General features: G+C 44.4%; 1 protein-coding gene across 1 annotated transcript; it reads right to left on the reverse strand.

Annotated features, from left to right (window-relative positions):
• Positions 1-7,862: 7,862 nt before the first annotated feature.
• Positions 7,863-24,203, reverse strand: LOC120992036 (gastrula zinc finger protein XlCGF57.1-like). The gene is made up of 2 exons (XM_040420797.1): positions 24,148-24,203; positions 7,863-10,183 (listed from the first exon to the last, which is right to left on the reverse strand). The coding sequence occupies exon 2, from the start codon at positions 10,149-10,151 to the stop codon at positions 8,832-8,834; it is 1,320 nt and encodes a 439-aa protein (XP_040276731.1). The 5' UTR covers positions 10,152-10,183; positions 24,148-24,203; the 3' UTR covers positions 7,863-8,831.
• Positions 24,204-25,258: the final 1,055 nt, after the last annotated feature.

Consider the following 25,258-nt stretch of genomic DNA (forward strand, 5'->3'; position numbering starts at 1 on the left):
CATGGGACTGTATGTTTAAGGCGGCTGTGGGAGGGAGTGATGTTATTTACATGGGACTGTATGTTGGAGGAGGCTGGGGAGGGGGCGATTTTATTTACATGAGGCTGTATGTTGAAGGTGGCTGGGGAAGGGGTGATGTTATTTACATGGGACTGTATATTGAAGGGAGCTCTAGATAGAGAGGGATGTTATTTACATAGGACTGTATATTGGAGGGGGCTTTAGATAGAGAGGGATGTTATTTACATGGGACTGTATATTGGAGGGGGCTGGAGAGATGGTGTGATGTTATTTACATGGGGCTATATGTTTATGGTGGCTGGAGAGGGGTGGTGTTATTTACATGGGACTCTATGGCAGAGGGAGGGAAATAGTGTTATTTACATGGGACTGTATGGTGGAGGGGCTGAGGAATTATAATTTGTGAGGACACTAAGAGGAGGAATATAACTACAGGGGGCACTGCAGGGGAGAGCATTATAACAGGAGGGGGCAATATAAATACTGGGGGCACTGTGGGGGCATTTTAAATCCAGGGGACATTATAGGCATTCTTATTACTACTGGGGTCTCTATAGGAGTGACTTATAGATCCGTCTTATTTCTACAAAGAGCACTATGGGGGCATTATTAATACTGGAGGGCTCTTCTACTAATGGAGGCACTCTTGGGGAGCATTATCACTGTTGGGGGCACTGTAGGGAGCAGTATTACTAATGAGGACACTCTAGAAGGGAATTACCATTGGTGGGACTATGAGGAGCACTATTACTATGGGGGGGGCTATCTGTACAGCACTCATTTTTCTTCAGTATAGTATTTGGGGGTATTGGGGGGCACAGCGAGCAGCAGGAGAACACTGTGGGGGCTCCAGGTTGGGGAATGATGATAGAAATGTGAGGAAGCTAAGATGTCTGTGTGTCACACTCTGCAGAGACGAAGTGGAGCTGAAGGAACCGAGTGGAGAAGATGATGACAGAGAAGATCTACAGTACATGAGAGGAGACGTCACCTGGAGGCACCAGATGTGACAGGTATGTGCTGCTGTATAGCGAGTACAGCAAAATGCAGCGTGCGGGGGGAGGGTCGACTTAGGCTACTTTCACACTAGAGGTAGCCTTCTCCAGCAGGCTGTTCTGGCGGGTGAGCAGCCTGCCGGGTCCGTGCTACCGCTAGTGCACCGTGGCGCCAGAAGTCTGCTACGGCCCCATTTACTATAATTGGGCGGGCCGGAGGTCTGGCCGCAGTACGGCAAACATACCGAGAGGTGGGCTGAAAAAAACGACAGCATGCTGCAGTTATAGTGAATGGGGCCGGAGCGGACATCCGGCGGCATGATGCACTAGCGGTAGCACGGATCCGGCAGACTGTTTCCTCCCCCCAGAACAGTGTGAAAGTAGCCTTAGAGAACTGGGCCATATTCATTAGGGCTTGGGCCCCAGATCCTTTGAGACCCTAGCAACGCCCCTGGTACTGAGCAAATTAATTGTAATAAACTCTTCATAACTTTGAAGAACCCTCAAAACTGTGACTAGCGATTGATTGTTTGCCATTGGTGCTTATGTATCTGGCGCCAACCCCATAGGAACCAATAAGGTGGAAATACCAGGAAGAGCCATTATAGAAACTATAGGGCCAATGGTTCGATTCACTAATCTCACCTATGAAGATAGACTAGCTTTAGAGACAGGATACAAAGAAAGGAATGAGTGGCTGGAATGGCTCAAGTATACAGCATAGCATGTGCCACGGCCAGGCCCCAGCTAGGTACCGTACCCTTTCCCTTAACAGAATCTGAAGATAGTGATGGATTACAATGCATTATTAAGTACAACAAAACTTATAGTCATGCAGCCAATGAGGGAAAGTACAAAATGTAGTGCAAAACGTTATCTTTGTTGTTTCCTGCCACCAAGAAACCAGACATCCAACCCCAGGTAATCGCCTACCCAGGTAACTATAATTGCTTTGTGCTCCTAGGAACAGTTAATAACTATGGGGAGCTCCAAGATAATTACTGTAGTGAAAAGATAACTATACGGCCATCTGGACTGACCAGACTACCCTGAGGGATGACATTTGGTGGTTATGTGGTGGCGGGAAAATTGGAGCCCGGTTGATGCACAATTCCCTAGAAGAGAGGGCCTAGATTCAGTTGGTGATGCCTCTCCACTTGCTCTCGACAGGGAAATGGCTAGAGATGACTCGTAAACACCATAGGGGGAAGAGAGAAGCCCCCCCCAGGGAGCCTTTGACCCTAACATCTATATAGATGAGATAGGAGTTCCTCGTGGAGTGCCCAATGAGTTCAAAGCAAGAAATCAGATCACAGAAGGGTGGGAGTCTATCATATGGTGGGTAACAATCAACAAGACTGTAGATTGGATTAATTATATCTATTATAATTAGCAGAGCTTTGTTAATTACACCAGAGATGTAATAAAAGGAATAACGGGACAGCGAGGCCTCACCTGCCTTATGGAAAAACAGAAAGGCCCTTGATATGTTATTAGCTGAGAGGGATGGAGTTTGCAAAATAAGAGGATACTATTGTACCTTTATCCCAAAGAATACAGAACCTGACGGCAGCATTACCAAGGCCCTGGAAGGATTGAGAACGCTATCCCAGGAATTGGCAGAGAACTCAGGATATGATGAGCCATTCTCTTTGTGGCTTGAAGGATTGGTGACATCGGCATTATTGTCTGTTGCCACAGTCTGTGGATGTTGTTGCATAACATGCATAAGAGGACTTCTCCACATCTCCATATCTGTCTCTCATACCATGTATTAGAAAGTAAAAAAAGATGAACCTCATATAGTGATGATGTCTCTTCTGTGTGAGGAATGCAAGGACTTTTTAGGAGAATGTTAAACAAATTTAAAAACAGGAGGGAAATGTTCGAAAAATGATCTTTAAATAGCGTTTCAAGGAGTCAAAATAAATTTTGTGTGCGGAGGCGCTGAAGTTTTTGCAAATAAAGGAAGTTTCCCTGAAGCTTTTTCAGCAACCCAGACAGGGACTTTTCTTAAGCTAACCGCAAACTGTGCATAGCATGTGATCCTTTTGCCTAAAATAGAAATATGGTAATAACTGTCACTGCCGGATAGAAGGTATAAAAAGTATGAATTTTTTCTATATGTCAGACATCACTTTGATGACATCGCTATCTGTGCTGTCTCTTTGCTAGCTAGCAAAAACACAAGTTTTACTGCTTCAAAATTCAGATGACTCCAATCCAAAAGAAAAACTTCCATAACAGTTTCTGCAACTTGAACTATTGGAGCGTTACCTGTTGTCTGACTCAGCGAGTCAGCTGTCAACCATATTAGCTAATCCTGTAAGTGATGGTTTAGTTTCTCTCTTGCTGCGTTCTGTCCTGTCTCTTGTGAGAGTGCTTAATAACACACTAGGGGTTAGTAGCTGCCATCACTTGGTTGACACAGAGAATCCACACTATCTCTGGGTTGACCAGTGGGTCGTAATAGTACACTCAGGCCATGAATTCCGCTGACTCTGACATGGCTAAAGTCCTATGTAAACTGCAACAGCAGCGTACCATTCCGGAGCAAGTAACATCATATCTCCAACATGCGACTGCTCGTCTGGATTCCTTGTCTGCGGCTATTTAACCTCCACAGACTCCTATGGTCTCATCTGTTACTACTCCTCTGACTGCTACTGCTTCTGGCACTGGTCTACTTTTGTATCTGCCCCCTTGCTACAGTGGAGATCCCAAGTCATGCAGAGGATTCCTGAACTTGTGCACTATCTATTTTGAATGTTTACCATACCAATTTCCTTCTGAACATGCTAAAGTGGCATTTATTATTTCCCATCTGGATGGAGATGCCTTGGCATGGGCAAACCTATCTTGGAGAGAGCCAGTCTAATCACTAACAATATTGTTCTTTTTCTGGAGTCATTTTACAAAGTGTTTGAAGAACCCGGTCGTGTCTCATCTGCTTCCTCAGTTCTTCTGCGTCTCAGTCACAGTGCACGCTCTGTTGGACAATATGCCATTGAATTTTGTACCTTATCCTCTGAACTGTCCTGGAATGAAGATTCTCTCATTGCTACCTTCTGGAAAGGCCATAATGGCAAAATCAAGGATGAGGTCGTAGGAACAGAGATTCCATCTGCCTTGGATGCCTTAATGACTCTGGCTACTAGAATCGACATCCGTCTGTCTGAAAGATCCCATGAATCACTCAAAAAGAAGTCTTCTGCTAGAGCAGCCAAGCCTTTGGTGGCTCCACTGCACTGTCTCTCTGCTGGTCTTTGCCTATACTGCGGTGGTTCTGGCAATCATGTCCACAACTATCCTAGGAAGTCAGGAAACGCCAGTGTCTAGGGTCATTAGGAGAGGTGATCCTAGGCGAAGATAACTCCTCTCTGAAATCCTCTGTTTTACTGTAGTTTGGTGATGCTAGGTTCCCAGTGATGGCCTCCATTGACTGTGGTTCGGCAGGAAACTTCCTATATCAGGCCGTGATGGATTAGCATCGTATCCCAGTTCGACTACTCAAGAATCACCTGGTGGTGATGTCGGTCAACGGCAAAGCCCTATCCAAATCTGTATTACATGTCAACGAGCTTCTGGATCTTCAAGTTGGAGCTCTATATTCTGAAAGATTTTCCTGTATGTAAAAATATATATTGCGTGAAGCTGCACCAATGTGGTACTGACAGTTGAATAGTTTCACCCATTCTACATATTTGCATAAAAAAGTAACATCTGGGCACTCACTGACAATTGTGTCAATTGAAAGCAATTTATTAATACAAATAAAATAATTATGAATACGAATAAAGACAATAAAAATGATATGTGCAATGGGTAGCAACAATCCTATATTGTAAAACTTCCAATGGTCAGAAAAAAGCTCTTACCAAACCACACAGTGTGTCACTAAATGCATAAGATCGAATGTCCTATATTAAAAATTCCTCTAGAAATATATATGAGAACAGTTCGATTTATTTTCCTGTATGTACTTCCGGAACTGTCTCACCCTGTCCTGTTGGGGCTGTCCTTGCTCAGAGTCTATGAACCCGTTCTGGATTGGAAATCAGGAGAGATAATCTGCTGAGGACAATTGTGCCAGAGCAAGTGCCTGACCTCTGTGCAGTCTAAAGTTTGCTCTAAACCACCTGCAAATTTAAAAGGTCTCCCTACCGCATGCCATCATTGTGTGGATGTATTCGGTAAAAAAGAAGCAGAGACTCTTCTTCCTCATTGTCCAGATTGTCCCAATGATCTGTTGCCTGGATCTACTCCTGCTCGTGATAGAGTGTATCCCCTCTCACCCGTACAATCTCAGGCAATGGCTGACTACATCAAGAAGAATCTGGAAAGGGTGTTCATTAGCAAGTCCATATGTCTGGCTGGGGCTGGCTTCTTTTTTTGTAAAAAAGAAAGATGGATCTCTTCATCCTTGCAATGATTATTGTGGACTAAACAAAATCACTATTAAAAATAAATACCCTTTGCCCTTGATTTCTGAACTTTTTGATAAATTCAGGGGTGCCGGGACATTTTCTAAATTGGACCTGTGTGGAGACTACAATTTAATCCGTATCCATGAAGGCGACGAGTGAAAAACAGCCTTCAATACCTGTGATGGATATTATGAGTACCTAGTTATGCCATTTGGTCTGAGCAACGCCCCTGCTGTTTTTTAGGAATTTGTAAATTACATTTTCATAGACTTACTATAAACATGCGTCGTCGTATACCTGTCACGGTCATATTGTTGTTTGACCATGACGCGGTTGCCGTGCAGACTCCCGGTGTGCCTCCCTGCTGTTTGGTGTGCTAGGGGTTAATCTTCTAGCTAGTGGGGATTATGGTGTGTCCTGAGTGTGGCCGCAAGCTTGTTATATACCTGTGGCTTGCACGCTGGGGGCAGTTGTTCTACAGCCTTGTTTGGTGCTAGAGCTTTGCTCCTTGCCTGGGTGATTCTGCCCAGTCCTTGAGGGCCACCTTATTGGACATAAATTGTCTTTCCTTATGTTTGCTCCTGGCTCCCTACCTCACTTGTTATTTGTTAGGTGTGGGTTTATGTTCAGGGTGTGTTGTACGTCTTCATGGTTGTTACATGTCTGGGCTGTTGGTGTTTGTCCCTACATGTATGTTTGAGGTTTGTCCTGTATGTTGAAGCCTGTTTGCAGCGCTGCCATGCACTGTGTGAGCATGGGGGGCTCTGGCAGAGTTGGTATGCTGGATTCCTGTGTGGGTTGTTTGTACTGTGACCTGCAGTGTGTTCGGGCTCCTGTACTGATGCACGGGTTCCAGTTGTGGAGGCTTCGGCAGGTAAGTGAGTTGTCTTGTTGTTCTTACCTGCCGATCCTCTTGCTGTGAATGGTCTCTCCTTTTCTCTTTGTTGCTAGGCCTGTGGAGACTCTGGTTCACCCGTGTCTTGGATGAACCTGGTTGTCTCTGGTCCCTGTCTCCTAACCTCAGGGATTTCAGGGTTCTGAGGTTCCAGTGTATGGACCCTCCTACCTTATGGGTCGGCTCATACAGTTAGGAGAACAGTCCCAGATTTAGGGATGCTTTAGGAGGTGACCTGCTCCCTTATTCCGGCATACTGGCCTAGCAGCTATCCTTTTTACATTGTACGGTGGGGGGTTTCCCCCCACTCCCCACCGTGACAATACCTGGATGACATCCTCATCTTTTCCAAAGATATTCCCTCTCACCGCAAACATGTTCAACTGGTGTTACGTCTCCAAGAGAACCATTTATACGCAACATTTTAAAAATTTGTTTTTGAAAAGTCTTTACCTTTCTTGGGCTGCATCATCTCGAATCATGGGCTTAAAATGGATCTTGAAAAAGTTTCAGCAGTACTTGATTGGCCCAGACCCAATGGACTAAAAGCTATCCAAAGATTCATCGGTTTTTAATAATTATTACTAATAACTTATTAATAAGATTATTAATAACCTTTCCTCTCTGACCGCTCCACTCTCTGCCCTCACTAAAAAAAGGTGTCCTGAGGCTGAAAATGCCTTTCTGACCCTGAAGAAATCTTTTGCCTATGCACCCATTCTTCATCGTCCTGCTGTCAATAGACAATTTTTCTTGGAGGTGGACACATCCTCCACCAGTTTGGGTATGTGGTTTCTTTTTCAAGTTTTTTTTCTGCTGCTGAAATGAACTATTCAATTGGAGACAGAAAACTACTAGCTGTAAAAATTGCCTTTGAAGAATGGCGTTATTTATTAGAAGGAGCTCTTCATTCTCTAATTGTCTTCATTGACAATAAAAATTTGACTTATATTCAGACTGCTCAGAGGCTCAATCCCAGACAAGCTTGATGGTCACTTTTCTTTGCAGGCTTTAACTTTCAGCCTAATTTCCGTTCTGCAGATAAGAACATTAAAGCCGATGCTCTTTCCTTGTCCTTTGATGTTTCTGATGTTGAGGGCAATCCACAACAAATAATTGATCCTTCCAGATGCATTTCAGTTGCGCCTGTCAAACTGTCTGCAGTACCCACGAGTAAGATTTTTGTTCCTGAAGCCTAACCTACTAAAGTCCTTCAATGGGGACATGCCTCCAAGACAGCTGGTCATCCTGAAGTTGGTCATCGCAGGCCAGGAGAAGAATGAGCAGGAAGCTGTTGCTGGCAAGCAGGTAAGTAAGCTTCCATTTACAGGCATGGCCATTCGTGCACAACCCAAAATATTCAATTGTACTCCCCTATAATTCACCTTTTGTAATAAAGTGGTCTCAAGCACCAAGATTTCCAGCCTTAGGAATCCAACCAAATTAAATATTGGTTGAAAGGAATCATATTTCATATTTGTGTTTGGTATGCTGGCTCAGTAAAAATATCCTGAAAAACATGTCAGTCATATTATCTTTCTCAGATTTCTACAAGAAGTTTTGGCTCAAATTAGAATTACGCCATACAACTTTGCATGTAAGTAGCCAGCCTCCTGTCACATGACTAAGAGGAGAGTGAAAGAGGGGCCAGCTAAGGCCATTTTAAAATTGCATACTGTGAATCACACAGGGTCAGATTCTGGAGATACACATAGCTGGAGGTCTGGACAACTATCAGCTGTTATCCCAGCAAGGATCCCTCACCTATTTGGTATGCAATTCATTACTGTATCCCTATTTTATTTCTGTACTGTTTGCTTGTCGGTATGTCATTTTTTGTCTTCTTTTAGCACTGTACTTTTTTGTATAATAAATCTTAAATTTAATAAGTTGTTCGTTGGTGCTCTAAACATACTCACACCCTTGAAGTACCATTTTGGTGTGTTACCTTTGAAGGCCAGTGAGCAAGAGGTTTGTGTGTCAAATGCTAGAAAGCAGTGTGTTCCCGTGAGTGTTGTGCGTCTGTAACCGTGGTGTTTCAATAGTACTGATGGATGGTGGCAGCATCATGTGTGGATGTGTTTGGGTTCTTCGTCACTCTTTGGTAGCCTAATGCGTTAGGCAAGTGTGGAAGTGAGGGTGGAAGAAGAGTTTCCCCTTTACAGTCACATCCAAAATCATAGGTGCATTGATTACTGGAGTGCTCCTCGTCAACTGTCATGTTGCTAGTGTGACACTACCTAATATGTAATATAGCCTTCGTTAACTCGAGGACACATCCCTTTATCAGGTAATTAAAATAAGGTCCATTGAATCTAAAATAGCATTGTTTACTAATGATATGATACTCATTCTTGCTTGTTAATAACATGGGTTTAAAATGATTTTTGGCTCTTAACATTTCCCATAATCCAAAAAACAAATATTTTTTTTTTCTGGTCTAATGAGTTTTAGAATTTGTTTCCTTACAAAACATTCTCCAAATATAAAACTTCAAAACTGTTTCTCTCCTGTGTGACTTCTCTTATGTCTAACAAGATTTGATTTATCTGTAAAACATTTCCCACATTCTGAACATGAATATGGCTTCTCTCCTGTGTGAATTCTCTCATGTTTAACAAGACTTGATTTATATGTAAAACATTTCCCACATTCTGAACATGAATGCGGTTTCTCTCCTGTGTGGATTCTCTCATGTCTAACAAGTTCTGATTTCCACGTAAAACATTTCCTGCATTCTGTACATGAATACAGCTTCTCTCCCATGTGACGTATTTCATGTGCAATAAGATCTGATTTATCTGCAAAACATTTCCCACATTCTGAACATGAATACAGTTTCTCTCCTGTGTGAATTCTCTCATGTGCAACAAGATTTGAATTTTGTTTAAAACATTTACCACATTCTGAACATGAGTACGGCTTCTCTCCTGTGTGAATTTTCTTATGTCTAACAAGATATGACTTTTGTGTAAAACTTTTCCCACAATCTGAACATGAATATGGCTTTTCCCCTGTGTGAATTTTCAGATGTCTAACTAGACTTGATTTATCTGTAAAACCTTTTGCACATTCTGAGCATGAATATAGCTTTTCTCCTTTGTGACGTCTCTTATGAGAAACAAGATCTGAATTTTGTGTAAAACATTTCCCACATTCTGAACATGAATATGGTTTCTCTCCTGTGTGAATTCTCTCATGTCTGACAAGACTTAATTTATGTTTAAAACATTTCCCACATTCTGAACATGAATACGGGTTCTCTCCTGTATGACATCTTTCATGTATAACAAGATGTGATTTCATTGCAAAGCATTTCCCACATTCTAAACATGAATATGGCTTCACTCCTGTGTGAAACCTCTCGTGTGTAATAAGAATTGATTTCTGTGTAAAACATTTTCCACATTCTGAGCAGAAGTATGGTTTCTCTCCTGTGTGAATTCTCTCGTGTCTAACAAGTTTTGATTTCTCTGTAAACCATTTCCCACATTCTGAGCAAAAGTATGGCTTCTCTGCTTTATGACTTGTCTCATGTTTAAGACTTGTTTTCTCTATGTGAAATCTACTGTGTGCAGAAAAACCTAAGCCCTTTGTGAACTCCATACTCGGTTGAAATTTTTTACCCCCTTTCTGCCCGGTACTTGTGGTAACAATCTGTGATTGGTCAGGAGAAGGTTCCTCATAATTAGGAGGATTATATGACAGATCTGTATTGTGATGACCTGGATGCACATTAAGGGTAATGAGGTTTTCTCCTGAAGAGCGCTGCAGGACATCTTCATCTTCTGCTTTATAATTTAATGTTATCATAAAGTTTCCCTCCAAATTTTTACTGGGAATTTCTGTAAAGGTAAAAATTGTAATCTGTTAAAAAAAAAAAAAGACACAGAGAAAACAAGCTTCTAACATTCCTATTAGTCTGGAAGTAGATCCAGCAGAAACTAGAGGTACAAGTCATTCATTTAGAATCCATTTCTGGTTGCACAAAAAAGCTGCACATGAGATTGTAACCTTATAAAGCTATGTATGATAAAGTTCAGGATTCTAGTCTACAGGTGATCACCACTTTTATTACACAAACATAACTCACAAATGAGGGGGAAAAAACAACTATGTCAGGCAATCAAGCATTTCTTCTGCCAAGATATTTGGTCCTTCGATGCCAAGTGAGCATCACATTAATACAAGTTTAGGCCTGTTTCACACTTGAGTTGTTGCTTTCTGGTTTTGAGAACCGGCAGAGGATCTCGAAACCGGAATTAAATGGATCTGTGCCATTTAATACAGTACATCCAGATGCATTCGTTTTGGCAAAAAACAAAAAAGAAAAGATCCGGCATCATTGACTCACATTGATTTTCATGCAAGATCCAGTATGTTTAGTTTAGAAGACTGGACACAAAACCACAGCTTGCAGCGGTTTTGTGCCCAGTTAAAAAACACAACCAAACGGAACAGAATGCCTCCTGATCAGTTTTGACAATGAATGGGGACAAAACAGATCTGTTTTGGTCCGGTTTTGAGATCCTCTGCCTGGTCTCAAAAACCGGAAAGCCACAACGCAAGTGTGAAACAGGCCTAACTTAAACAGGATCTATATTCCACAACACAAACAACATTAATTCTTAACCCCTTAATGCAAAACGCTGTGAATCTACGGCGGGGGATGCATTGCCAGAATGCATTCCACTGTACATGCACGGCGGGCTGATCGGGCGAGGACACCGGAGCGGTGCGCGCCGGATCACTGCAGGGGCCCGACAGTCCCTGATATCCAGGCCCCTGCTGTATCCGCCGGCATCGCTGTAAAAGCAGATGCCGGCAGATTAACCCCTTCTATGCCGCGGTCCGCGCTGACCGCGACATAGAAGGGGTTTGTGTCGGGTGGGGGAGAGCATTGAGTCCCCGCACTGCTGTGGCAGGGACTTGATGTGTCAGAAGGCAGCCCAATGCTGTGCAGAGGCTGCTCAATGCCCTGCATGGCATCGGGACCTGCGTTCTACGGGTGCCCAGGAGATCCAGCCTCAGGCTGGGTCTCCTAGGCAACCTGTTAGAGTATTACTCTGTGTAATACACTAACAGGCAATGCATTACAATACAGATGTATTGTAATGCATTGCAGATGGGATCAGACCTCCAAAAGTTGAAGTCCCAGAGTGGGACAGAAATAAAGTAATTTTTTTTTTAAAAGGAAAGAAAAGTGTTTTCAATAAAAAAAAAAATCACACATATTAGGCATCGCCGCGTCCATAACGACCGGCTCTATAAATATATCACATGATCCACCCCATCTGATAGACACCATAAAAAACTGTCAAAAAAAGCCATTTTTGTCACCTTACATCACTAAAAGTGCAACACCAAGCGAACAAAAAGGCGTATGCCAATCTAACCATCACATCATCCCACAAAAAATGAGCCCCTACATAGGACAATCACCCAAAAAAAAAACTATGGCTCTCAGACTATGGGGACACTAAAACAATTTTGTTTCAAAAATGCTTTTATTGTGTTAAATGTAAAAAAAATAAAAAAGTATACATATTAGGTAATCGCTGCATCCGTAACAACCTGCTCTATAAAAAATACCACATGACCTAACCCCTCGGATAAACACCGTACAAAAAAAAAAAAAAAAAAAAAAAACGGTGTCAAAAAAACATTTTTTTTTGTCACCTTACATCACAAAAAGTGTAATACCAAGCGATCAAAAAGTCATATGCACCCCAAAAGTGTACCAATCAAACCATCATCTCATACTGAAAAAAATGAGCCCCTACATAAGACTGTCGCCAAAAAAAAAAAGAAAAAAAACTATGTCTCTCAGACTATGGTGACACTAAAACATAATTTTTTGTTTCAAAAATGATATTAGTGTATAAAACTTAAATAAATTAAAAAAAGTATACATATTAGATATTGCCACGTCCGTAACAACCTTCTCTAACGTCCGTAACAACCGTCCGTAACAACCTTCACATGCTTTAACCCCTCAGATGAACACCGTAAAAATTAAAAAAAACGGTGTCAAAAAGCCATTGTCACCTTACATCACAAAAAGTGTAATAGCAAGCGATCAAAAAGTCATATGCACCCCAAAAATGTACCAATTAAACAGTCATCTCATACTGAAAAAAATGAGCCCCTACATAAGACTGTCGCCCAAAAAATAAAATAAAAATATGGCTTTCAGAATATGGAGAGACAAAAAAGAAAATCGTTTTTTTTTTCATAAATGCTTTATTATGTAAAACTGAAACAAACAACCCCAAAAAGTTGTCATATTTGGTATTGTCGCGTCTGTAACAACATGCTCCATAAAAATAGCTCATGATCTAACTTGTCAGATGAACATTGTAAATAACAAAAAATAAAAACAGTGCCAAAAGTTATTTTTTTGTTACCTTGCCTCACAAAAAGTGTAATATAGAGCAACCAAAAATCATCTGTACCCTAAAATAGTACCAACAAAACTGCCACCTTATCCTGTAGTTTCCAAAATTGGGTAACTTTTTTGTAGTTTCTACTCTAGGGGTGCAACAGGGGGTCTTCAAATGTGCCATGGCAAGTTAAAATTATCCCAGTGAAATCTGCCCTCCAAAAACCATATGGCGCTCCTTTCCATTCTGCGGCCTGCCGTGTGCCCGTCCAGCAGTTTACGACCACATATGAGGTGTTTCTGTAAACTACAGAATCAGGGCAATAAATATTAAGTTTTGTTTGGCTGTTAACCTTTGCTTTGTTAGCAGAAAAAAAATGATTAAAATTGAGAATCTGCTAAAAAAGTGAAATTCTCAAATTTCATATCCATTTTCCTTTAATTCTTGTGGAACACCTAAAGGGTTAACAAAGTTTGTAAAATCAGTACCTTGAGGGGTGTCGTTTCCAAAATGGGGTCATTTTTGGGTGGTTTCTATTATGTAAGCCTCACAAAGTGACTTCAGACCTGAACTGGTCCTTAAAAAGTGGGTTTTCTAAACTTATAAGCCTTCTAATGTCCCCAAAAAATAAAATGGCAAATCACAAAATGATCCAAACATGAAGTAATCATATGGGGAATGTAAAGTAATAACTATTATATGAGGTATAACTATCTGTTTTAAAAGCAGAGAAATAGAAATTTGGAAAGTTGATAATTTTTCAAAATTTTTGGTAAATTTTATATATATATTTTTTTAACTTTTTTAACTTTAACTTCTGGGCCAATTCCTGACTGATAGCAACCCATTATTTCATAATCACTTCTTGGAGTTTGTCAGAATTAGTGGGTTTTTGTTTGTCCACCCGCCTCTTGAGGAATGACCACAAGTTCTCAATGGGATTAAGATCTGGGGAGTTTCCAGGCCATGGACCCAAAATGTCAACGTTTTGGTCCCCGAGCCACTTAGTTATCACTTTTGCCTTATGGCACGGTGCTCCATCGTGCTGGAAAATGCATTGTTCTTCACCAAACTGTTGTTGGATTGTTGGAAGAAGTTTCTGTTGGAGGGTGTTTTGGTGCCATTCTTTATTCATGGCTGTGTTTTTGGGCAAAATTGTGAGTGAGCCCCCACACATAAATGGTCTCAGGATGCTTTACTGTTGGTATGACACAGGACTGATGGTAGCGCTCACCTTTTCTTCTCCGGACAAGCCTTTTTCCAGATGCCCCAAACAATCGGAAAGAGGCTTCATCGGAGAATATGACTTTGCCTCAGTCCTCAGCAGTCCATTCACCATACTTTCTGCAGAAGATCAATCTGTCCCTGATGTTTTTTTTTTGGAGAGAAGTGGCTTCTTTGCTGCCCTTCTTGACACCAGGCCATCTTCCAAAAGTCTTCGCCTCACTGTGCGTGCAGATGCGCTCACACCTGCCTGCTGCCATTCCTGAGCAAGCTCTGCACTGGTGGCACTCCGATCCCGCAGCTGAATCCTCTTTAGGAGACGATCCTGGCGCTTGCTGGACTTTCTTGGACGCCCTGAAGCCTTCTTAACAAGAATTGAACGTTTTTCCTTGAAGTTCTTGATGATCCTATAAATTGTTGATTGAGGTGCAATCTTAGTAGCCACAATATCCTTGCCTGTGAAGCCATTTTTATGCAACGCAATGATGGCTGCACGCGTTTCTTTGCAGGTCACCATGGTTAACAATGGAAGAACAATGATTTCAAGCATCACCCTCCTTTTAACATGTCAAGTCTGCCATTTTAACCCAATCAGCCTGACATAATGATCTCCAGCCTTGTGCTCGTCAACATTCTCACCTGAGTTAACAAGACGATTACTGAAATGATCTCAGCAGGTCCTTTAATGACAGCAATGAAATGCAGTGGAAAGTTTTTTTTGGGATTAAGTTAATTTTAATGACAAAGAAGGACTATGCAATTCATCTGATCACTCTTCATAACATTCTGGAGTATATGCAAATTGCTATTATAAAAACTTAAGCAGCAACTTTTCCAATTTCCAATATTTATCTAATTCTCAAAACCTTTGGCCACGACTGTATTTTGCTGTGGGAGCATGTGTGAGATATCACCATCAGGATAGGAGGTGCACTGACAGGAGCTTGTCAATTAAGCTATAGGTGAACAGAGACTGAGTTTAGCTTGTGAATATAGGACTCATGAGCGCTCTCACCCAATACAGCGCTCAAGATGGCAACCAAAATGGTCGCCAATGCGACTTACAATTGCAAAATGGCGACAAGACTTTGTAGTCTTGTCGCCATTTGCGCCTAGACCCTCTGCTGCTCTGCCGCTTTAATAAAATTTCATCCAGCAGACACACGCTGCTGGGTGAAGATCCGCCCGCCCCTCACACTACCCGGCATAGAAGGTGGGCGGGGCTTGGGTTCCCGCATCTTGTGCTCTCGCTTCCAGCAATTTCCCTATTCCTGGCCACTGCTCGTGCGGTCACCGCCCCTTCACGTGTATTCGCTACTGTAAAACAACGCTTGTTTCTATTGGACGGTTGTGAGTCTCCTCCTGTGTCCTGCTCGCTGAATGGCTTGTGAGTGTGGTGGGTGGAACAAGCGTCGCCTTTGTGTTGTCCCGGCTGGCGTGCACATAGATCCTGAGAAGGGAACTGGCCATGTTATGTGCTGGGTGAGTGTTTGCTGTGTGACAACTTTTTTTTTTTCTGTGTGACAACTTTGCAAATAAAGTTACATGTTCTTGTAAAGGGACGTGCTTGTAGTGGCCTACACAGTGTATATTGACGGTCACCCGTCCAGACAAACCTTTATCTTCAAAATGGAACTCCCTCCCTTTCCTCTTGCCACACTGCATCAAATTGAAGATGTCTGCTTTCTGTCGGTAAATGCAGACGCTCATGCTTATATGCAAAACCTGCAATCCAGTGGTTAACGCCATGCTTTATCTACACTGTGTGGGGACTCGTTCTGGTAGACAGGATTAGCAGACGCATTATAGAGGCAACAAGTTCTTTGGATCAAACAGTTCAATGTTTTATTCACACTTTAGGCAAGTGACATAACAAATGTCATAATAAAACAAAAAGTCACCATGCGGTGTTGGTGGTAATTCACACCATGCGGCAATTCTGCCTCAAATAGTCCTTGCTGATAGCAGCACCAACCTGTTTTTTACGCCAAACAGGTAGCAAACCTTCATCCAGACACAAGGCTCTCAGATCCCAACACCGTGACCTGGCTTCTGAGCCCAGCTGCCTATTTAAGGACAGCCAGATGCTGCCAAAACCCGGAGCGGCATTTAAAATCTGGTCCGGTATTTGACCTCACCTGGCTCTAAATCAGCCCAGCAGCACATGCTGGGAGGAAAATACCTGTTTTCCCAGACCAAACCTCTCACCTCTCACTGTGTCACATACCCCCCCCCCTTTGTTCAACGCTGAGGGGGTGAACACACGCCAGACAGTGTACCCGGGACAGGGCATACGCGTTTCCCTGTAACCGGCCTGCCCTGTGTTCCACTAAAAACTTAAAGTTTTGTAGGGAGAGAAACCATCGGGTGACCCGAGCATTTCTGTCCTTGGCCTGGCTCATCCACTTGAGAGGGGAGTGGTCAGTCACCAGGCAGAATTTTCTCCCCAATAAATAATAGTGGAGAGATTTTAGTGCCCAGGCACTCTCTCTCCACTATACTATACCAGGTCTCGGCTGGGGTGAGCTGAGGAAGACAACGGGATGCTCCTCCCCGTTGACTTCCTGAGACAGTACAGCACCGAGGCCTACTTCAGAGGCATCGGTCTGTACTACGAACTCCCTCTTGAAGTCGGGCGTCACCAAAACCGGTGACCCGCACAGGGCCGAATTCAAAGTGGAAAAAGCCTCTTCTGCCCGCTCATCCCAGTGAACCATCACTGACTTGTGTCCCTTCAAGAGTCCTGTCAAGGGAGCGGCTAGAGTAGCAAAGTGGGGAACAAACCTCATGTAATAGCCCACCATTCCCAGGAATGACTTTATTTGCCTAGTGGTGACAGATCGGGGCCAATTCCGTATCGCCTCTATTTCGTTCACTTGGGGTTTGATGACTCCGCGCCCAATGAAATACCCCAGGTACTTAGTCTCTTCTAACCCTATCGCTCATTTTTTTGTGTTAGAGGTTAGTCCCGCCTTCCAAAGGGAGTCCTCTACAGCCTGCACTTTGGGTAGGTGACTTTCCTAGTCGGTACTGTGGATGACAATATTGTTCAGGTAAGCCGAAGCGTACCGACGATGTGGACGAAGCACAATGTCCATAAGCCGTTGAAAAGTGGCGGGGGCACCATGCAACCCAAAGGGTAGCACCTTGTACTGATACAGCCCCTCAGGTGTGATGAAGGCAGTTTTCTCTTTGCCAGCCTCCGTTAAGGGCACCTGCCAGTACCCTTTTGTGAGGTCCAAAACAGAAAAATACCGGGCTTGTCCTAACCTCTCAATAAGCTCATCCACCCGGGGCATAGGATACGCATCGAATTTGGAAATCTCATTCAGTTTACGAAAATCGGTACAGAACCGTAATGTCCCCTCTGGCATGTGGATTAAGACTGTAGGACTGGCCCACTCACTTTTAGACGCCTCAATGACAGCATTAACTGCACTTAACTGCACTTCCTCCGAGATGGCCTGTCGCCGAGCCTCAGGTACCCGGTATGGTTTTAACCGGACTTTGACCTGAGGTTCCGTGACAATGTCATGCTGGATTATGGAAGTGCATACAGGGAGGTCCGAGAACACATCCGTGTTCCGACTAACGAACTCCCTGGCCTCCTGAGTCTGTTTAGAGGAGAGGCTGTCAGCAATTTTTACTGTGGCAGCCGCCTCTCTTGCATCAGACAGAAGGGCCTGTACCTCTTCTCCTAGAAAACCCAGCTGCATGCTGTCTTCTGTACAGGTTTCCCTATCTTTTCACAGTTTGAGTAAATTCACATGGTAAACCTGCTCCGGCTTTCACCGCCCTGGCTAGTGTACCTTGTAGTTTACATTTCCAATTTTCTCAAGTACCTCGTAGGGCCCCTGCCACCTAGCCAGGACTGTCTACGGTCGGCACCAGAACCAAAACCCGATCACCCGAGTTAAAGATCTGGACCCGAGCCTGCCGATTATAGACCCGACTCTGGGCTCGCTGAGCTGCCTCCATATGCTCCCTAACAAGAGGCAACACTGTCTCTATCCGATCTTGCATCTGGGTATCGTACTCAATGACACTTTTATGTGGAGTGGGTTGTTGTTCCCACGCCTCTTTGGCCACGTCCAAATAGCAGTTCGAAGAGCAAGAACCCAGTAGAGGCCTGGGGTACCTCTCGCACTGCGAATATCAGATAGGACAGAAGGAGGTCCCAGTACTTTCCATCTTTAGACACTACCTTTTTCAACATATTTTTTAATGTTTGGTTAAACCGTTCTACCAGACCGTCCGTTTGCGGATGGTAAACGGACGTCCGTAGTTGTTTTATGTGCATCAACTTACAGAGTTCCCTCATCACCTTGGACATAAAAGGGGTCCCTTGGTCGGTCAGAACCTCTTTAGGTAGTCCTACTCAGGAAAACATCTCCATTAACTCCTTAGCTATGAGTTTGGCCAAGGTATGTCGTAGTGGCACCGCCTCCGGGTACCGAGTGGCGTAGTCTAGAATGACTAAGATGTGTTGATGTCCACTGGCGGACTTCGGTACTTCGATAATCAGGAGAGGTACTAGGGGACTACGGAAATTTGGTTGGGGGCTAGTTATCTGGCAGTTGGGGCAAGACTTATAAAACTCTTCCACTTCTTTGAATATGCTGGGCCATTAAAACAGCTGTACAATACGATCCTGAGTTTTCTCCAGCACCAGGTGACCCGCGAGAACGTGTTGGTGGGCTAGATCTAACACAAGCTTGCGATAAGCCTTGGGGACCACCAACTGTTCAATAGGTACACCCGATACAACATATCCTGATGAACCCAGGCTCTTGTGGTTCACCATCTACTATTAACACATTTTCCCAGGCGCACGATAGGGTTGTGTCCCGACGTTGGGCGGCACCAAAATTATCCCCAGAGACATTTAGGTCTGCCAATTCAGGACCCGGCGGCAAGTCCTCCACGTCTCCCACCATCACACTTAGCGGGGTTGTCTCCCCCTCTTCCACCCGAAGTGGCGGTCACCACTACTGCTGGCCCTTCGGTCTCAGGTTCCCAGGGTTCTGGTCTCCCCCCTGAGCCGTGCCACTCTGCTAGGGTTACCCCTGTCTCATGGGTATCAGTCACTCTCATAGCAGGCCACAGTGCCAGGAAGTCTCTCCCTATTATGAGTTCATAAGGTAAATTGGTGGCGACGGCCACCTCATGGGTCCACCTGCCAGCCACCGTGGACAGAGACACCAGGGCGGTGGGATAGTCCTTTAAGTCTTCAGGGATGCACACAACCCCGACTTTTCGGCCTGTATACTCCACGGTCTGCACCAGGGAAGCTCTTACAAGGGACACCAGACTCCCTGAGTCCAGCAGAGCTACTGCCAGAGTGTCTCCCACTTCCACCTGGCACAGGTGGCTATTGGGGTACCTGTTGCACACAGCTTCCTGGCATGCAAGGAGTGCCGGTAGCCATAGTTAGTATCCATGGTTTCGCTCCGATGGGGACAGATGGCCCTTATGTGGTCAGGCTTCTGACACCGCCAGCAGACTAATGGAGCTAGGTCTGTAGGCGGTATATCCCGGGCGGGTTTTGCTGGCACCAGTCGCCGGGTCTGGGGTTTCTGAGATTTCTGGGGTTTGACTGCCCCCTCCCAAAAGAACCTCCCTGTAGAGCCCTGGTAGCCTCATAGTGCTCCACCAGGTCGACTATCTTAAGGGCATTACCAGGAGACACCTGGCCGATCCAGTGCTGGAGAGGGTACGGCAAAGCCCTCTAGAATACATCAGCCAACAGACGGTCCAGCATAGCAGTGGAACTCAGTACGTCAGGCTACAGCCATTTTTGCAACCGATGTAACAGATCATAATACTGAGGTCTCACGGGTTCAGCCGGGTTAAACTCCCACTGATGCACCTGCTGCGCCCGGACCAACACATTCACCCCCAGTCTTGACAGAATCTCACCCTTTTCTGTCGTGTAATCGGACGCTTGATCATCTGGTAAGTCGAAAAACACCTGCTGGGGTCCGGATGCCAGGAACGGAGCTACGACCTCAGCCCACTGATCTCGGGCTAGTCTATCACGGCCACCTTCTCGAACACCGCCATATAGGTCTCGAAGTCGTCTGAGGGGGTCATCTTAGAGATCGCCGCATGGACCGCTTTTCGGGCATCGTGGACGCTCTTCGATGCTCCTGCCGCTTGTAAAGCCATTACATGTTGTAATAGCAGCTGGTTGGTTTCCTGCTGCTGCTTATTAGGCTTTCACGACCACCTCCATTTTGTCGAGAGACATGGATTGTAATCTCGCTGGTTTGATGTAAGACATACAACTGTGCCCGGAAAAACTAAAATATTTCGGCCTTCACGCCAGCCTCACTGCACCTGCTCGCATCCTCCAACAATTGTGGGGACTAACAACAAGTTCTGATCAAAGAGTTCAGTGTTTTATTCACACATTAGGCAAGTGACAAAACAAGCAGTCATATTCAAACAAAAAGCCACCTTGCGGTGTTGTTGGTAATTAAACACCATGAGGCAATTCTGCCTAAGAGTCCTTGCTGATAGCAGCACCAAACTGTTTTTACGCCAAACAGGTAGCAAGCCTTCATCCAGACACAAGGCTCCCAGATCCCCACACAGACACCTGGCTTCTGAGCCCAGCTGCCTATTTAAGGACAGCCAGGTGCTGCCAAAACCCGAACTGCCGTTTAAAATCCGGTCCGGTATTTGACCTCACCTGGCTGTAAATCAGCCCAGCAGCACATGTTGGGAGGAAAATACCTATTTTCCCAGACCAAACCTCTCACTGTGTCACAACTGATATTGTAACGGAACCTCAGCTGTAATAAGTAGAAGGTTAAGATAGTTTTCAGTGTCCCAGTGGCTGACTGCAAGCAGAGAGTTTGAAAATAGTGAGGTAGTAACACACAGTGAATAAACGCATATTTACAGAGTCGGAAAACCCATCCTGGTGACAGAGCTGTGGGTTTATTACAATGTGTCAGTGTAGCTTGGTGCTTTACTCCTGGTGAGGGTAAGAGGGGTTGTACCCCAGCGCTTCTTAGTGGCTAAAAGGTTGAGAGGGGAACATAGCATCCAAATCTAAATTATGTGCTTTAGGCCTCTTGCACACGACCGTATGTATTTTGCGATCGCAAAAAAAACTGATCTGCAAAAAATACGGTTGACATCCGTGTGCATTGTCTTTTATTTTTTTATTATAATTATATGTACACTGCTCAAAAAAATAAAGGGAACACTTAAACAACACAATGTAACTCCAAGTCAATCACACTTCTGTGAAATCAAACTGTCCACTTAGGAAGCAACACTGAGTGACAATCAATGTCACATGCTGTTGTGCAAATGGGATAGACAACAGGTGGAAATTATAGGCAATTAGCAAGACACCCCCAATAAATGAGTGGTTCTGCAGGTGGTGACCACAGGTCACTTCTCAGTTCCTATGCTTCCTGGCTGATGTTTTGGTCACTTTTGAATGCTGGCGGTGCTTTCACTCTAGTGGTAGCATGAGACGGAGTCTAGAACCCACACAAGTGGCTCAGGTAGTGCAGCTTATCCAGGATGGCACATCAATGCGAGCTGTGGCAAGAAGGTTTGCTGTGTCTGTCAGCGTAGTGTCCAGAGCATGGAGGCGCTACCAGGAGACAGGCCAGTACATCAGGAGAGGAGGCTGTAGGAGGGCAACAACCCAGCAGCAGGACCGCTACCTCCGCCTTTGTGCAAGGAGGAACAGGAGGAGCACTGCAAAATGACCTCCAGCAGGCCACAGATGTGCATGTGTCTGCTCAAATGGTCAGAAACAGACTCCATGAGGGTGATATGAGGGCCCGACGTCCACAGGTGGGGGTTGTGCTTACAGCCCAACACCGTGCAGGACGTTTGGCATTTTCCAGAGAACACCAATATTGGCAAATTCGCCACTGGCGCCCTGTGCTCTTCACAGATGAAAGCAGGTTCACACTGAGCACATGTGACAGACGTGACAGAGTCTTGAGACGCCGTGGAGAACGTTCTGCTGCCTGCAACATCCTCCAGCATGACCGGTTTGGCATTGGGTCAGTAATGGTGTGGGGTGGCATTTCTTTGGAGGGCCACACAGCCCTCCATGTGCTCGCCAGAGGTAGCCTGACTGCCATTAGGTACCGAGATGAGATCCTCAGACCCCTTGTGAGACCATATGCTGGTGCGGTTGGCCCTGGGTTCCTTCTAATGCAAGACAATGCTAGACCTCATGTGGCTGGAGTGTGTCAGCAGTTCCTGCAAGATGAAGGCATTGATGCTATGGACTGGCCCGCCCGTTCCCCAAACCCGAATCCAATTGAGCACATCTGGGACATCATGTCTCGCTCTATCCACCAACGTCACATTGCACCACAGACTGTCCAGGAGTTGGCAGATGCTTTAGTCCAGGTCTGGGAAGAGATCCCTCAGGAGACCGTCCGCCACCTCATCAAGAGCATGCACAGGCGTTGTAGGGAGGTCATACAGGCACGTGGAGGCCACACACACTACTGAGCCTCATTTTGACTTGTTTTAAGGACATTTGTTTTAAGGACATTACATCAAAGTTGGATCAGCCTGTAGTGTGTTTTTTCACTTTAATTTTGAGGGTGACTCCAAATCCAGACCTCCATGGGTTGAAAAATTTGATTTCCATTTTTTTATTTTTGTGTGATTTTGTTGTCAGCACATTCAACTATGTAAAGAACAAAGTATTTCAGAAGAATTTTTAATTAATTCAGATCTAGGATGTGTTATTTTTGTGTTCCCTTTATTTTTTTGAGCAGTGTATTTTAAATTTGGCGACCAAAAAATTCATTTGGCTCCTAAAATTTTTAGGTTAGGAGCCAATGGATCCTTTTTTTTGTTTTAGTCTGGAGCGCTGCAATAGTTGGAGTCATAATATGCTCATTTTAATATCAGACACGAAAAGCCATTTTGACGTAAAGTTTCGGAGTAAGCACATTAGTCTAAGGTCTAAGAGATTTATTTAGTACTATAGTGTTACAGCCGCACCCTATAGCCACAGGTGCTTTGCTCAACCGCACGGGTATGGTGGCTCAGACCTGCCTACCATTCTCTTCTCCTTCCTGGTGGACCCGGCCACTGGGGTAATTTAGTCCCTCCACACAGATTGTGGGCTACTTGGTGGCTAAGCCTCTCTCACTCTGCCTGGCTCTTAAAGGACCAGTGTTTGTGCACACTTGTTAAAGATGTGTGAATTTTATTCTATATTTTTTGTATATCTAGGATTGTAATGAGTTAACTTTTTCTTTTTAAGTTCCTCCCACCCCTCTCTTTGTTTCAAGACTGGAGAAGATAGGGGGGGGCAAAGAGCTGTGCTGTGGGAAGGGTCTGATTTCTCATCCTTGTACAGGTGTCCCAAGGGGGGTATATAGAGTGTGGTGGAATGCGTAAGCCAATCATATGGCTTGATGATATATATATATTATTCACTGCCTATAGAGAAGCATCTCTTTGAAGTGTCACACATGACGTATGCAGTATTATTGTTAGACTGTCCGCCATTATAAGATGGCGGACACTTAGATGTTTACATTAGTTCACATTCCAAAGTGGTACACACTGCGCAGATGTTAGTATGTTATCTCTGCCCTCTTCTGAAGATGTATATACGCTTACCCCATGTAATAAAAGTTAGAGATTGCTTTGATGAACTTCTGTGTCAGTGTCTAGTCTCTCAACTACGCGTGGATATTAACCCCCTGGGGGTACATTGATTTGGAGCACCAGAGTGTATCTCAAATGCTCTAATTTAGGGCGTCTTTATCACACTAATCTTCACCAGCCAATGACTGGCCATCTTGGGGTACTTCTGCCTGTTTCCCGAATTTTACCTTGTACTGTCTGACCAGATCTCTGCCTGATATCTGTACTGAGCCTGAACTCTGACTGCTTATCAGATTACACATACTCTGCCTTCCCTGACCTCCGCCTGTTCCTGACTTTGGTTTTTGCCTAATCCCTCAGTGCACTGCACCAGGGTCTCTTCACCCTTGTACATCAGCTGTAAACCAAATAGGACTACTCAATGAAGTCAAGATCTCTGTAAAGGTGTTGGATAAGGGGAACCCTTCATGATGTGATGGGAACATCTCCAATCAAAGAGCACCGCAGCAGCCGGTGATCAGATTCTTCTCCTGCCCTGAAGGCACCAAGGACAGAATCTGAAGTCACTTTCCCCATTCATGATTCCATACCTGTGGTGATATCTCCTGGAATGTCCTCCTCCACCTCACTCTTACACGGGGGATCACCCATCATCCTCTCTTCTTCATCCTCCGCTTTAATATCAGTCAGATTTTCCCCCTGATTTGTCATCTGTAACAATTCAGTACAATACAGCAGACAGGTGGGAAATCTAACAGATCCACAGAAGAGACCCCCACAATCTATGACCCCTCTATGACTGCAGGACCCCCCTATATAGATGTGTATAGGGCTCAGCTCCATCTACCTGAGGGTTCTCTGGGACCTTCTCCTCTGGACAGTCCTGGGAATACAGAGGACGGGGACATCTCTCTTGTGGATTTCTCCTCCTGGATCCATCTGTGGAGACACAAGCACACAGTATTACACACAAGTCTTAATTTGTCCCCCACTGGCATCAGATACCCCACAAGTATTAAAAGGCACACACACACCTCTTAATAACTGTGGTCAAACCAAGTGTAGGTTTCCTGGTGTAGATGATAACAATAGTGTGTCCCATGCTTTGTGACTTTTTGACTCAGTTTTCCATTGAAAAGGGGATCATAGATGTTCCCCACAGTGACTGAATACATGACCCCGGGGGTGATTCTTTATACAGCGCCCTCCATCACCCTACTAACTAAATACAATATATCAGGGCACCATCAATGACACCTCTGCTTATGAGGTAAATATCTAGAAAGAGAACCCGCAGTGAAGACCTTCATCGGTCAGATACAGTACATGGAGAAAGTAATACAACTCCTCCCAGGTGTTGGAGAAAGCTCTACATCTATATCCCCCTGCAAGTCTCCTTTCTTAGGGAAAACTATTCCTTTCTCCTAAGGAGCTGTTTTGGTTAATGGACAGAACAGGAACCGGAACCTCTGAGCTCACTGAAACCCCCATCCTCCTCTGTAGGAAGAGTCATTAGAAAGATAGTTCTTCCCTTCTCAGTATATATACCGATCCGCCATAATATTAATAACTGATTATCTGGATACATTGGCATCTGTATTTCCATCCACACAGATGCATTGGGAACACTACACGTTCTATTCCAAATTTAAAACATGAAGAAAAATATATCACATTTGTGTTGTTCCTCTAAAGCATATT

Source organism: Bufo bufo, chromosome 2, assembly GCF_905171765.1.
Source record: "Bufo bufo chromosome 2, aBufBuf1.1, whole genome shotgun sequence".
Taxonomy (NCBI): domain Eukaryota; kingdom Metazoa; phylum Chordata; class Amphibia; order Anura; family Bufonidae; genus Bufo; species Bufo bufo.

Coding starts and splice junctions, on each gene's coding strand:
- LOC120992036 (XM_040420797.1), bottom strand. CDS start 10,151: ATGATAACATTAAATTATAAAGCAGAAGATGAAGATGTCCTGCAGCGC.